General features: G+C 45.5%; 1 protein-coding gene across 1 annotated transcript in view; it reads right to left on the bottom strand.

The window, feature by feature from the left end:
* RABEP1 (rabaptin, RAB GTPase binding effector protein 1) overlaps positions 1 to 13,547 on the bottom strand; it is a 43,690-nt gene extending 30,143 nt beyond the window's left edge. Inside the window, exon 1 of the mRNA XM_051991473.1 lies at positions 13,309 to 13,547. Coding sequence (XP_051847433.1) covers positions 13,309 to 13,351 — 43 coding nt within the window. The 5' untranslated portion in view covers positions 13,352 to 13,547. The remainder of the gene's footprint in view (positions 1 to 13,308) is intronic.
* Between the last annotated feature and the right edge of the window lie 1,971 nt (positions 13,548 to 15,518).

Genomic DNA, 15,518 nt, shown 5'->3' with positions numbered 1-15,518 from the left:
TTTCTGACATCCTCAAATTTAAATGATTTTTGAATGAAGAAAACTTTATTTTTCTCCCTCCTAAGACCCACCCCCCCATCCAAAAAAAATCAAACCTCTTGTAACAAAGGTCAAGTAAAGAGTATTTTGGCACTGGCCCTGTCCCCCAAAATGCTTCATTCTGCACTGTCACCTGGGGATGAAGATATGCTGATCAAATGCAAGGAAAGAGAAGTGAATAACCATCTAGGGAAACAAACAACCTCCGCTCATACCCAACTCTCCCTGGCCCCATTTGGGACTTTTTTGGCAAGGATCCTAGAGTGATTTCCTTTTCCAGCTCATTGTACAGATGAGGAAACTGAGGCAAACAGAATTAAGGGGCTTGCCCCCGATCACACAGCTCGGAAGTGTCTAAGGCTGCATTTGAACTCAAGGTGAATCTTCCTGACTCCATCCACTGTGCCAACCAGCTACCTGTTTATCGTATTTACACATCGCACAAAGCTGGAAGGAATAACTAACGTATCAGAAGACAACAAAATCCCAATTTACTGAAACAACCGAGTCAAAGCAAACCAGACAAAATGTAAACCAAGATAAGTGGGTTTGGCTTCTTGACAACAGAGCATATGAACAGGATCCTGGGGGGAGACTTCCAAGAAGATGGCAGACAGCGGACCTTGCCATCTCCTATGGCCATCACCCCGATGCAGCCTCTGCAGCAGTCAACTGGTCAGTTAGCGTTTAATAAGTACCCACTACGTACTACATACCATGTCTGCTCTTAAAGAGCTCCCAATCCAATGGAAGACAACAAACTCATATGTACAAATAAGCTAGATCCAAGGATAAACAGGAAAAATCGGAGAGGAAAGGTACCAGAAGTAATTCCCCAAGTTGGGAAAGGCTTTTTCTAGAAGGTGGGACTGTAATGGGGGCCTGAGGGAAGCCAAGGAAGGCAAGAGGCAGAGATGAGGAGGGAGAACAATTTAGCCATAAGGGGAGCTGAAAGATGGAACAAAGAAGCCAGTGTCACTGGAGGGTCAAGCATAAGAAGACTGGAAAAGTAAGAGGGGGGTTGGTTTTGAAAAGCTCTGAAGGCCAAGCTGAGCATATTGGATTTCTTTCTGGCAACCCCAGGGGGTCACTGGAGTTTTCCTAGAAGGGATGCTGAGATCAGTTCTGCACGCTAGGAAAAGCACATCAAAAACAGATTGGAGGCAGGCTACCTGTAATAGTCCAGCTGTGAGGTGATAAGAACATGCCCCAGGGTAGCAGCAGTGGCAGAAGAGAAAAGGAGTGTTCCTAAGCTGCTGCAGGGGTTCAGTGTAGAAGAGATGGGGAAGGATAGTGAGGAGTCTAGGATGCCCCCTAAGGAGGACAGGCCTGCTCTTGACAGTAAGAGGGGAGGGAGAGTTTGAGGGGAAAAGAAAGAGTTCTTTTTTGGCACATTGAGTTTAAGATGTCTAGTAGACATCCAGTTTGAGGTATCCGAGAAATGGACAGGACATGGGGTAGATAAGAGAGAGTGAGAAGTCCAGGATGATTCCTCGGCTGGAAGCCAATGGATCCCGCTTCCAGAGAGGCAGCTCGAAAGGCAAGACTGGAGATCAGCAGAGAAGTTAGGGAAGAAAAGGTGAGAAGAGAAATACCCCCAAAAAGAACAAAATTGCCAAAAATGCTCCCAAGAAAATACTCATTAAAATCAATAAAACTGAAGAGGACCTAAAGTACAATGAAAAAAACCCCGACAAACCATAAAATTGATTAATCAGAGCCAGTAGAAAACACTGGGAACAAACAACCAGGGAAATCTGATGGTCCTGGGAGGAAGCACAGAAGTGATAGAAGTTTTTTTTAAAAAAAAAAAAAAAGAAAGAAAGAAAAACATCAGCAGGAAATGATGCAACGCGGGAGGATCGATCATGACGTCATTTGGAAAATGTGAAGAACACAAGAAAAGCAGCTCCATGGAAAGCACAGAGGGTGCCTGACTGAGACAGGGGGCTAAGAGCAAATGGGGAAAAAATGCTGATCCAATGCACAGACTCAGAAACTTCCCAATAGTAGAAGAAAGGTTCAGCAAAATTCCCAGAATGCAACTCAAGCCTACAGGCGCTGATTTACAGACACATGGCAAAGAAAAAGAATTTCAGGAACCCAAATCCAATTGACCCAAGGACACCCATCAAAGCCCAGAGCACAATAGCCTTCCTCTCTTCCCATTCCCCCTCCCCTCCCATTTTCTGGTCAGCAAAGGGAAGATATCCCCCTCCCCTCCCCCCCCCCCCCGCCCTTCCAGGATCAACAATTCCCAGTTTCCTAAGATCCCTCCAGGAATTTCCAAGTTCCAAGGCTGGACCACGCAGGGACCAGTCTCTGCTCTACATCCAATCAGGGCCTGCTTCTCGGGCAATTTGTAATAATTTACTCAACACCTTCCTGAGCAGAGGAGGGAGAGCATTTCGGCGGAGGCTGAGAACACAGCAGAGATGGAGGGTCCTCTCTGTGGAACAGGCAGAGGCCAGGGTCATTGGACTGAAAAGTACATGGAGGGAATGAGATGTAAGAAGACTGGAAAGGAGAGTGGGGTAGGTTACAAAGGGCTCTGAATATCAAACAGCATTTTCTATTTGCTCCTGGAGGCAATGAAGAGTCACTAAAGTTCACCAGGTTGGAGGGTTGCTTGACACGGTCAAATCTGCACTTTAGGAAATCCCTGTAGTGGCCAAATGGGAGAAGTGAGAGGATGAGGGCCTGCCCCAGGGTCAAAGGAGAGAAAGGGGCACATAGGAGATCTGTCAGAAATGGACAGGACATGGGGTAGATAAGAGAGAGTGAGAAGTCCAGGATGATTCCTCGGCTGGAAGCCAATGGATCCCGCTTCCAGAGAAGTCCAAGAACTGAAAACTGATCCCCCAGGAGAGAAGAAGGCACAGCCTGAATGGCAACTGGATGGACTTCCCTCTCCATCCCTCACTGCCAGCCTTACCATATTAGAAGCAAAGCTAAGGAAACGGTCGGGACCCACGCACCTCAAGGCTTATCCACCAGGCCTCACAAGCTGGGAAAAGTTTCTCCCACTAAATAGGCGACTCAGAGGGCCTAGGTACAAAGCAAAGGGCAAACCTTTTCTCTTTTGCAAGGGCATTCAGATGCAGAAAGGAACTCAAACCCTCTGCCAAAACCTGTGGCACTGGTCTGTCTCCCTGCTTTAGGAGAAGAAGCTAGCCCTCCGAGAACAAGTTCTGCCTTGGCATGTGAAAATACAGTCTGAGGTGCCAGATGAAGGTCTGACTGCAGCACAAAGTAAATCGGCCAACTGGAGATCTCAAGATCATGGTGGAAATCGAGATGAGCATCAGACTTTTGCAAATGCAGCTTTTGCCCCACAAACACCAAAACCGATAGAGCAGGACTTTCTGTAGCCAAAGAGAACTGAGACAAAATAGATGCCAGTTGAGTGCGGAAAGGATAAAAGCAAATTATATCCCCTTCCCAGCTCTGATGCAGACTTTTTGACTTCCAAATCATGCTTCCACTGCCTTCTCATTCTGGAGCTTCCCTCATCCCAGAACATCAAACAACCTCGTGGGCTTTCTCACTAGAATGCCTCTGAAAGGCCAACCTTCCCACACTGGTGAGTTCCTTCAGGAGTCTCCATTTTGTTGGAGGGCCCCTCCCAGCTCTGAAGTCTTCAAACCATGTTCACAATTACTATATTCATTCCAATCTCTCTCCTCCAGCCCCCCTCCACCCCTGCCCCCACTCCCTTTTCATTCTCTAGATCATGGCTTCATATAACGTTTTCCACTTGGGACCTCTTTTTGCCTGAGAAATTTTTACATGATCCCACATATATAGGTATAAAAATCAAACATACACAGAAAATAAATCATAATTTTGGTACCCCCAAAAGTTGAAGAAGCTGGGGTCTCCATGGTGCCACAGGGGATTGAGCACTGGGCCTGGAGAAGACTGAAGTTCAAATCATAAATGATATCTAAGAAAAAGATCTGAATTTCTGGATCACATTTCAAACATAAGATTTTCATAAAAATATAAATAGCCCAGATTAACAGAAGAAAAAGAATACTTAATCTTGTCTCAGAAAAAGACTTTAAAGCTATAAACAAGCTCCTGAAGGAAAAAACAAAACCTACGTCCAGATGGATTTATAACCAAACACTTAGAGAACAATTAATCCAATATTACATAAACTACTGTAAAAAAAGGAGTCCTACCAAATATCTTCTATGACACAAATATAATTTTGATATCTAAACCAGGAAGAGCCAAAACAAACAAAAAACTATAAACCAACTTTCCTAATGAATATCAAAGCAAACTTATACAGACAACAAAAAACATAATTGTGAATAAATGGAGTTTTTAAAAAAAAATAAGTCCTATCTATCTAAAACCAAAGACACACATTATTTGTAATGGGAATAAACTAAAATCAGGAATGAAACAAAGATGTCCATTATCACCACTATAATTCATAGTATATTAGCAATGCTAATTATACCAACAAGACATGAAAAAGAAATTGAGGAAATAAGTATTGATTGTGGGAAGTTTCCTAAACTATCAACTAGCTAAACTAGTCACCTAAAATAATTGTCTAAACAATTAACAACTTTAGCAAAGTTGTAGGATACAAAGTAAGTTTACAAATATCACCAGCATTTCTATATATTAACAGCAAAAACTAGCAGGAAGAGACAGAAAGAGAAATTCCATTTAAAATAACTGCAGACAATATTAAATACTTGGGAGTCTACCTGCCAACATACAACCAAGAACTATGTGAACACAATCACAAAATTTTTCACATAAAGACAGATCTACATAACTGTGGAAATAACAAATTCTCATGTGTATTATATATACTATACATATATACTATGAAACACAGACTGGCTTTGTTGAGCTGAAAAAAAAACCACCTTTTAAAAAATCTTAAATCTTTTAAAAAATCTTAAGTCCTTTCAAATAAGGGAGGGATCATGGGTTTAGCAGGGAGAAGGATATGTTTAGAAGTGAGTGTAATAGCAAAAGACATTAATAAAAATCATATTGTAAACCATCATAATGTAAACCAAACTAATATAATAAATATATTATGTTTTATAATATAACATAGTATTGTAATGTATGAAATGACAAATGCCGAAGATGATGTGGGAAAATATTCCACTGTTAGTAGAACTGTGAAACAATCCAAACATTCTAGAGAATATGAAACTATGCCCAAAGGACTATCAAAGTGGGGATTCTCTTTGACCCAGCACATTGCTATTAGATCTTTACCCCTAAGACCTTGGAGAAAAATAATCTATATATACAAAAATATTTCACTGCCCCTTTTGTGCCCTATTTCTAGTTTCTAAAAAAATTAGAAATGGAAAGGATGCCTATCAATGGGGAATGGCTAAATAACTTATGGTATGTAAAGGTATTGTATCAACTGATACAAAGTAAAATGAGTAGAACCAAGAGAATAATCTTCGGAGTAACCGCAACATTGTAAGGAAAATCATCTACGAAAAAACTGAGTTTCTGTTCAATACAATGTTCTACCAGAACTCCAAAGGACTCGTGACATAAAATGTTATCCACTTCCATATAGAGCTGCTGGACTCCACAGGAATATTTCCTTTATTTTTCTTGGTGTTGGATAATGGGTATCATGTTTCTTGCCTTCTCAATGAGTGGAGGAAAGAGTAGCAGGAAAGAAAGAATGTGAAACTGAAAGGTGTTTTAAGTCAAACAAACAAAAAAATCCACACAGACATGACACATTGCTGTCCTAGAATGGAGTTCCCCTAACAAGGGCTGATAAGAAATCTGTCATTGTGGTACAAGAATGAGTGAAATACTATTACCCTAAAACAATCAATGAATACATTAACTTAAGAGAAAGACACAAGGAATAAATGTCGAAATAGAATTAATAGAATCAGAAAAATAATATACACAAAACCAAAAATGATTGGAAAGAATAAGAATGAAAAAAATGTGAATGCTTTTATGGACTCTAAGAAGTTTGACCCAGAGAACTGTGAAAGTGCTTCTCCCTTCCCTCTCTACAGGTAGAGGGGGAAGGGCTAGGTATATAGAATATATATGTACTATGAAACACAGATAAACTGGCTTTACTGAGCTGGGAGAGGGGGAGAGGAAGGGAATACCTTTTCAAAATCTTAAATCCTTTAAAATAAGGGAGGGATTGTGAGTTTAGCAGAAAGAAGGATATGTTTAGAAGTGAAAGTAATAGTAAAAGACATTAATAAAAATAATATTTTAAAAAAGACTGAATATGCCTCAAATCCAACAAATCCAAGCAAAAGGGTTTTAAATTGAAAAATAAGGGGAGAGGGAAAATTCTCTGTTCTAATCCAAGAAAACAAAAAACCATAGAGAGTGGGCAAATACCAAATAACATTAAAGGTGCTCAATTTTAAAAGATATAAAAGCCAAGATTGAAACTAATAATAAATAGCAAAGCCCAGATATCTACAATCAAATCCACAAAAAATGGGTTGGGGTTAGACTTTGATGCTAACATTCTGTCATCATGATAATTTCATCTTTCAAGAGTCAATGAGAGAATCATCCATAAGGTTCTGATCCGAAAAGTAACTGGTCTTGTGTAAACAGTCAACATCTCATTGAGAAGCAGCCATTCCACCTCAGAATTTGTAATAGAGGAAAGAGCTCTGGACACAATCAGATATACATCCCAATTTTGGAAAAATTGGAAAAACCTTAGGTAGGTTGCCATGAGCTAATTATCTAACTGGGTGGGTAAGCCCGAGAAGGACAGGAAGCTCTTGTGGAAGCAAAATATGGGAGTCTCAAATTTATAGACAACTGGAATTATGTAATGAATAGCATTTAGCTAATCATAATAATATTTGAAATAATAGTAACATTATAATTACTCCTAAAATAAACAATAATATTACCAATAATAAGTTTTCGAAGCTCTGTACATTTCTTGTCTTTGGAACCTCATCAATTTTGACATATGGGCTATTATTATCCCATTGTACAACTGAGAAAATTGAAACTCAGGTTAAATAACTAACCCAAGGTCACAGAACTCCTGAGAGTGTGAGAAAGAGTTCACACTCATGTCTTCCTGACTGCTAATCCCACCAAGCTGCCACAGGGAAAGCAAAAACTTTACAAGATCTCTCTAGCTTACAATCTACTAACAAATGGGGGCACATACCAGAAGAGATCCTCAACCATTTTACAGGGCAAGATAAAAGAAGCCCTGTTCGCACAAGATGCTATTGTTGGAATTTCTGTGACCCTGAATATCCTCAATTCATCCAGGAAGCCCACAAAGCCAGATGGTTCCATTAGGATCTAACAGCACAAATTGCGGCATCTTGTTTTGTCCTTCCATTTAAAAAAACAAACAACACTCTATTCTTCATTTAGCCTTTATTCTATACTCCGTAGTGGGAGGTCCTTGCTGGAACTTCCTGGATTTCCAGCAGTGTCTAAGATGAGAAGAATTCATTATGTGGCCTGTGACAATAATACCTCAATTAAGGCATATCATCAACAACCCACCAAAAAAAGGATAATGTCATGGACGAAATTATAACGAAATCTTGGAGGAGACAAAGGTAGAGAATCTCAAGGGAAACAATGAAAAAAAAAAAAAAAAAAAGCACAGAACTGTTCTCCCTGAACCAGAGCCCAAAGTCCGCTGCAAACAATAATCCTCAAAGTAGTCTGGGCCTGGCTAGAGAGAGGGAAGACCCAGAACTGAGCACAGTTGTGGAGCTTGAGGGAGCCCAGGTGGAGCACCCATAATAAGCTACAAAAAAGTACTGGGCATAGCTGGGATAAACACTATAAACAAATTAGAGGAGAGTGAATTTGCCTCTCCCCATCACATCCAGGAAAAGACTGGTAGCTCTAAGGCCCCAGAGAAGCTGAGCTCCTGGGCCAAGGGAAGGAAACCCCCCACTGGGGGACAAACTCAGAGGCTGCAGGAAGGGAGAGCACCTGACCCCATCACTGTGCTTGTTTACTCTGCCAGAGAATGGCCTTTCGACTCTAAGGGTCAGGATCAAAGTGACTAAGGAGGAGTTGATACCCAAGATAAGGGCTAGTAAGAATAGCGCTGCCCCGAAGGAGACCAAGTACACAGATGCACTTTATGCCAAAGTCCTAGAGAAGAGGAAAGGAGGGCAGAGCCAGCTGTTTTTCTTTCTTGGGTGTGGCTTAGTAAGTCACCTCCCAGATACTGTGGATGAAATCTTTCCCCCCAGGAAACCGATAGCACCACTGACCCATTGGATCATGAGAAGCAGGGTTGGGGGCTGATGAGATCCAAACTTTAAACATTGGGGAGAAACCAGAACCAGCAGCTAAATGAGCCAAGCATCAGACACCAAACTCCACAGTCTGGCAGACAACTGCTCTATCAAGTCAATAGAGGAATCTCGGAGGAATCCCTGGCCTACACTTTTTGGCAAAGCACGTGACAAAGCTGCTCAGGTTACTTTCCTTCCAAGCCTGCAAGCAGCTTTCCACCGGGGTGCATGGGAATCCACCGGTATTTAAACTACCATTTGAACTGAAGCCTGGTGACAACCCTGTTAAACTGGGTGGGACAGCTCAAACACAATCATCTGGCAGATGAGGGAGCACAAGGGTCCCTCCCCTGGACGATGGGCAAGCTGAAAGCAAAAGTGATGATTGGGAGACTCTTGGGATAACCTATGCATCAATGACACCTGATCGAGTCCCCTCTGTGGGGGCCAAAGTCTCATGGTCTCATGGATGCTATCCTTCTTGGGCTTTAGGTTCTAACTTGTTTCAGCAGGAAGCTTAACATCCCAGGACTCTTAACCATATCCATTAGAAGACCGGCATTAAAACAGTTGGGCTTTTGTTTGGGGGGCAATTTCCCAAGGCAATCCAGCATGTGTTTGTATGTATGTAGATCTGATTGCCGCGGGGTAACTGGAATTTTGTACATGCTGGATGCACCCCGACATGGATTAGCTATCTAATTGCATATGGTAACCAAGACTATTGACATTTCTTCATCCACTTGATTTTTCCTTTTAGATGGTCAGGCTCGACTACTTAGAATGATTTAGAGCTCATCCAGCACCTGAAAAGGAACAGCCCATCACAGTAGGAAATCCTGCCTCGACTTGGAAGACAGACTAGATCTTAAGGGAGGGAACAAAAACTTTTGGTGAGCTTCTATCTCCCAGTTTTATGCCACACAGATTATTAATGACCAGAACTTAGAATGAGGTTCTCTCTGAAGATATACAAAATCTGATAAATATCTCTATCCCTCAGCTTTCCTGATTTTGGCTAAAAATCTTTTATGAGAAGCCTTTCCCATTCTAGTGAATGTTCTCTTAATTATTTATTATTTCTCCTGAACATATTTGTTTTCTCCATCGTTAAATTGTAAGCTTGTAAAGGGAGCTTAGTCAGTCAGGCCATAAGCAACTATTAAGTGTCTACTATATTCCAGGCACTGGAGTTACAAGAGGCAAAAAACAGTCCCTGCCCTCAAGTTTACAAAATAATGGGAAAAACAGCAAGCAGATATGTGCCAACAAGCTGCAAGTAAGAGAAGGAAGGCAATGGACTTAGGAGGAGTTGGAAAAGCCTCCTCCGCAGGAGCAGAGTTTAGCTGGCACTTAAAGAAGTCAGAGAAGGTGGAAGACATTCCCAGGGAGAGTGTCACTGGATCAGAGTACACGTGTGAGGGAATAAGGTATAAGAAAACTGAGGAGTAGGAGACTGGATTATGAAGGTCTTTGAGCTCCAAAGAGGATGTTTCAGATTTGATCCAGGAAGCAATGCGGAGCCAATAGAGTCTTTTGAGTAGACACTGATACAGACAGAAATTCTGCACATTAGGAAAATCACTCCGGTGACTGATAGAGGATGGACTGGACGCAGGCAGAGGTAGCTCCTGTAACGGTTCAGGGGTGATGAGGTGAGGGTGTTCACCAGGGTGGAGGCAGAATCAGAAGAAATGCTGCAAAGATGGGACCCACAGGTCTCCAGAACAAAGATATCAAGGATAACTCCCAGATTTCAAGCCTGGGGATTGGGAAGATGGCATTGGCTGGTTTAATGATAGGAAAAGGTTTTAGGGAAAAATATTGGGGTCAGTGGGAAAACTGTGGTAGGAAAGTTAAACTTGAGAATCAGCAGAGAGATTCCAAAGGTTTTGATGAGATCACCAAATGAGATAGATATGTAGATTGTAAATTCTTCTAGGGAGGGAGAAGAGCCCAGAACAGGAACCTGAGGGCATGTCTTGGAGAGATGATCCAACAGAGGAGGCACAGTCTAGGACCTTTAGAATCTCTCATGGAATGGGCAAGGTGATCTCCTCCCCCCCTTTTTAACACACTCCTGACAGGGGGCTGCCAAGATACTGGCAGATTATTCTCCTGGAGAGCTGATAGTATACATGGATAGGAAAGTCAGCACCTTGGGCTTTGTAGCTGATACTTCCTAATCATCTTTTTCTCCATTAGTAAGGCCTCAGATATTTCCCCACAACTCTGCTATCTTTCCCAGTATCAGAAACTTTAAAAACAACCTCTCATGGTTCTCTAATTGTTGCTTCTAGCACCTGACCTCCTCTTGGTAACCTTTGGTCTGAAGCTGCTTTTTTCATCAATGTTTTCTGTATAAGCACTAAAAACACTACTCTATGAGAGTAGAGTCCAAAGGTAGCAGGTATGCTGTCCTTGAGAGTGAAAAGGTAATGTGGTGTAGCGTCCATGACATTCGATTTGGACTTGAGCTGTGTGATCCTGGACAAGTCACTTAACTGCTGACTGCCTGTTCCCTCATCTATGAAATGGACCTGTCTCTCAAGATCAAATGAGATCAGTCATAAAGTACTTTCTGAATGTCAAAGCTCTATGAATGTTAGCTATTATCATCATTATTAATATGCTATAAACATAAGGCATATGTTTCCAATCTTAGTAGAGGTTTAAGCTATTAAAGCTTAAATCTGCCCCGAGATACTTGAGATACCTTGTATATGTGTTTACACACGAATGTCTACACATACCCACCAAATGTATGCACACACAAGTATCAGATATTTGCAAATGTTTCCCCCTTTCCCCCCTTTTGTCTTTTTGGTCTTGGCCTTCTGTGGCCTCAGTATGTCTTTGCTTAGGCAGGTTTCTCTCCCTAGCTTTCTCCAAGCTGCTCTTGTGCCCAGCCTCTCCCACCACCCTTCCCCATAGCACCTGACAGAGGAATTTCTATTTGAAAGGAGATCACAGGTTTTCCTTTGAAGCAACTAAAGGAGGAGCTGGACCTCTCCCATGTCCAAAGGCAACAAGAAATAGCATTTCCTGAGGCACTCGGCTAGTTTCATTGCAGTGTTTCTGATATGAGCACCATGAAAATAACTGCCATTTATTCACCAACATCATCTGCTGGTGACTCAAAAACAGAAAATCTAATTGATTTGATCAAATCAATGTCTATAATGCCCAGTGGGAATATATATGTACATATATATGTGTGTGTGTGTGTTTATATGTCTATCTATGTTTGAAAGCAAATATGGCTTTAAAAAATAAGAAAAGCCAAAGATTTATTCACTAAAAAAGTCTTTCTCTCCTAGAAAAGAATCAGAAGGCACCAATATAAAAGATGATTATATCTGAATAACCAAGAAATGAGTCCTAAAGTCATTGGCTGTAACAGTCAAACCACATGTTTTGGGAAAAAAAATTCAAAATGATTAAAAAAGTAAAAACCAGTGGCGATATACAATTAAAATACTTCTGGTCTGATCTATTAAGTTACTACATCCAGAAAATAAGATATGGCCAGAAGAAAGGACATCCATAGCAATTATGATAATTCCATACACAAGAGTGACTCCAGTGAATAACCCTGAATAATAAAGAGACCAGAAGAGCTTTAAAAAAGTTTAGCTGAGTTTTAGGTAGCCAAAGATACAGGCTAAAGTTCTATTAAAGGACAAACCTGTCTACAAATAGCCACAGATGAATGGATAACTAGGGAGATGTAAGGCTATATGGCAAGTACAAATTCGGCCTCTCCACTAGTGGATCGATATCATTCTGCAGTGTGCTTGTGGGCTAGGAGCAAGTTACTTCACCCCGGGGAGCCTCGGTTTACTATGTGAGGGCTAAGGTTCCCTCCAGCTATAAATATAAGCCCGAATACTGAGCATAGAAATGAATGGCAGGGGATACAGATCGAGGATAGCTTAGGCTACGTACTACACACAGAAATTCTAACGGTTCTCAATCTATTTGTAACTAGACTTTTGGATCTACCAAAGCAACTGCAGAATAAATTTTAAGAATGATTTCAAAACCACAGACAGCCCTCCCTCCAGAGTCAGACCTGCCCCGGCTCCCCTGGGACCATGGCATCGAAGGGCACCGAAGACCCGCAGCCCAGCAAAGCAAGGATCTGGGACCCCCGCCCCCTTCTACAGGATGGGAGGCGACAGCTGCTCCCTCGGCCCCTTCAGACCTTTCCACCACCACTACCACCACTGCCTCCCCACCCCACCCCCACCCCCAGGGGATGGAGAAGTCCTAGAGAGCCCAAGCCTCCCCAGGGGGCCCAGCCCGAAGATCTGATAACATTGTTTCCAGTCCCAGAAGCAGGAACAAAGTGACACGGACACAGCGCGGCACCCAGTGGGCCCCGCCCCGCCGAGGGGCAGCGGGCAAAGCGAGGTCCGAGGCGGGCCACCCCCACGCCTAGGGGCGGAAAACCCACCCCGCGTGGGCCCCGAGCCCACGTTTCCAGGGCTAAGTGTGAGCACCCCTGGGGCTGGGTGTGCAGCGGCACACCTTGCGACCTCACAGGGCAGCAGCACAAGCCCCAGGCACCCCGCTGAGCCCTGCACGTGGACGGCTCGGGGCAATCCGGGAAGGCTTCTCAGAGGCGGAGGGTCCCGAGCTCCGCCGGGACTGGGGCGGGGGATTTCTAGGGGGCTGGGGAGTTGGCTCGGCTCGTTCCGGAGCCCCCCGACCGAGGGAAGGGGCAGCTCCAGGGACCGCGCAGACGGCCCCGGCGGCGGCGGCAAGGTCACAGGCCAAGGGGCGGGAAGCGCCGAGCCGCTCAGCCTCCCCCCACCCTTGTCCCCTCCCCGGGTAGGGCCTTGAACGCTGCCAGCACAGACCGAGGGAATCCCGGGGCTCGGGCCCCGCCCCACCCAGCCTCTGGCTCCAGCTCGGGCCGGGCCCGGGCCTCCCTCCGCCCTCCCGGCCCGACCGCCGTCGTCGCCTCCAGTCTCACCATCGGACGCGGCCTCTCCTCCTCCGGGGCCCGGCTGCGCCATGAGCGGCCCGAGCGGACAGCGAGGCCGAGGCCGGGACAGGTGCGGCCTCAGCGGGTGCCGAGGCCGCCGCGGGAACCGTGGGGCCAGGCCGCCGGCCGCCGCCGCCTCCTCATCCTGACAGCCGCCGGAGCGCGCTTTGCGCAGGCGCCGCCGCCAGAGCACGTGACCCAGCCCCACGGGGCCGAGGAGGGGCGGGGAGAAGGGAGGCAAAGACTAAGCTATCTGGAGGCGGGGAGAAAGGCGAGGGACAGCTGGAAGAGGGAAAGTGGGCAAGGAAATGGAGGCGGGAATAAAAGACAGATTGCTGGGGAGGGAAAGTAGGAGGAGAAGGGGCGGGATAGAAAGGCAGAGGGGGCGGAGAGAAGGCGGGGTTAAGCGGGAGGGGGCGGAGATAAAGAACTACAAGAGTCAAGAATCAATAACCATTCATTAAGAGTCAATTATGTGCCGGACAGTGTGCTGGGCGCTGAGGAGACAAAAAGAGGCAAAACGTGGCCCTCAAGGCGCTCACAGTCTCACGGGGGAAACATGCAACCACATATTTTCAAAGCAAGCTCTTTCCCCTAGCAGATAATGGGCAGAGGGAAGACCCTTCCTGTAGAAGCTGAGCCTGTCGTCTGGCACGTACTATGAGGAGATGAGGAGGGAGAGCGTTCCAAGCCTGCGAACCGACAGGAGGCTCTTGTTCATGGAACAGCAGGAGCCCGCGTCACAGAATCCAAGACCAGAAAGGGAGAGGGGGCGGGGATAGAGGACAGGGACAAATGGGAGATAAAAGAGGTGGGGCTAGAGGGGAGGGACGCTAGAAGAAAGCAAACTGAGAGGGGGAGGGCGGGGATAGATGAGGAGAAAGGCGGGGCTTGTGCGGCGGCGGGAGAGCTGTGGCAGGGCTATGGGACAGAGGCGGGGCTAATAAGGGGATGAGGGTGGGGCTATAAGAATGGAGTGGGGCTAATGGAAAATGGGAGGGGGCGTGGGAAGGCGAGGCTGTGGGAAAGAGCGGGACCAAGAAGGATGGGGAGGGAGGGAAGGCAGGGCTCAGAGAGGGAGAGGAAGGAAGGGCGCTATACGTTAGAGGCGAGCCTAATAGAGGAATGAGGCGGGAGTGAGAGTGGGACTATTAAAGAAAGGCGGGGCTAAGAGAGGAATGGGGAGGAATCTGGGGCGGGGCTACTGGAGATAGGCAGAGCCAAGAAAGATGGGCGGTGTGAGGGCGGGGCTAAGAGGAATAGGGCAGGGGTAAGGGGCTGCGGAGGAAGAGCCTCTGATGGCTCGGTGGGGAGCATGCGGAAGAACCCTCTTCTTGCTCACTGGCTGTTCACCCAGACTTCATCCCTTCCCCTCTGAAACTTCTTGGAAGGAGGACTTCCCTCCTTTTGTTTTTCCATTCCCGGGGATTGAGAACGGTGTCGCTCCAGACAGTCCAGGTCTAGGAGTAAAGGTTCCCCCTGTGGGGGGAAAGGGGTGTTCGGATAAACGTCATTTAATCAGGCGGATCGGATTAATTTACTTTAGACCCTGCTGGAGGCAGCCTAGAGTCCTGAACCCAAGAGATGGAAATGGGGAGTCCCTCAAGCCATCCCCAGGGGAGAAATCGTTTTGGGGGAAGGGTCCGCCATGCTCATCCGAGCCCTTCTCGAAGCTCCTGACACTGACTAGGTCTCTCTGTCACCTCTCCAAGCGCCAAGCCTGCCATTGGGGGCCGTAGGTGTCAGGTCAAATCCCCGCCCCCCGACTGCCTTCTCTGCAAGCGCTGGCCAGGAGCCCGGCCGGAGCCCTGAACCCAGAAGCCTGACGAGAGCGTGTCCAGCCCAGGGCCCGCATCATCCTGGGAGACGACCCAGAGGGCACTGCAGCCGCATCTACCCAAGACTTAGAAAAGAAAGTTCTTCCCATCACTGTCCTTGACACAGTTCAACATCAGTGACTTTTTAATAAATACATTTTACTGTCTTCTGTTTTTGTCTTCACCACAGTTTCCTCTTGTATCCATTACCCCATTGCCCAGAGAGCTATAGGATAAAACACATGATTTTTGAGAGCACAACCTGCCAAGGGGAAGTCAAAAGGGTGGAGGAAGGTGGGGAGGAGTCCGTCAAGCCCATACCCTGAAACATCCAAGTTACGTGTGATATGTAACACTTGTGGAGCTCCCACCTTCATAGAA

This window comes from Antechinus flavipes, chromosome 3 (assembly GCF_016432865.1).
Source record: "Antechinus flavipes isolate AdamAnt ecotype Samford, QLD, Australia chromosome 3, AdamAnt_v2, whole genome shotgun sequence".
NCBI classification, from domain to species: domain Eukaryota; kingdom Metazoa; phylum Chordata; class Mammalia; order Dasyuromorphia; family Dasyuridae; genus Antechinus; species Antechinus flavipes.
Note: the sequence above shows the minus strand (reverse complement) of the source record. Positions and strands in the feature narration are given on the sequence as shown.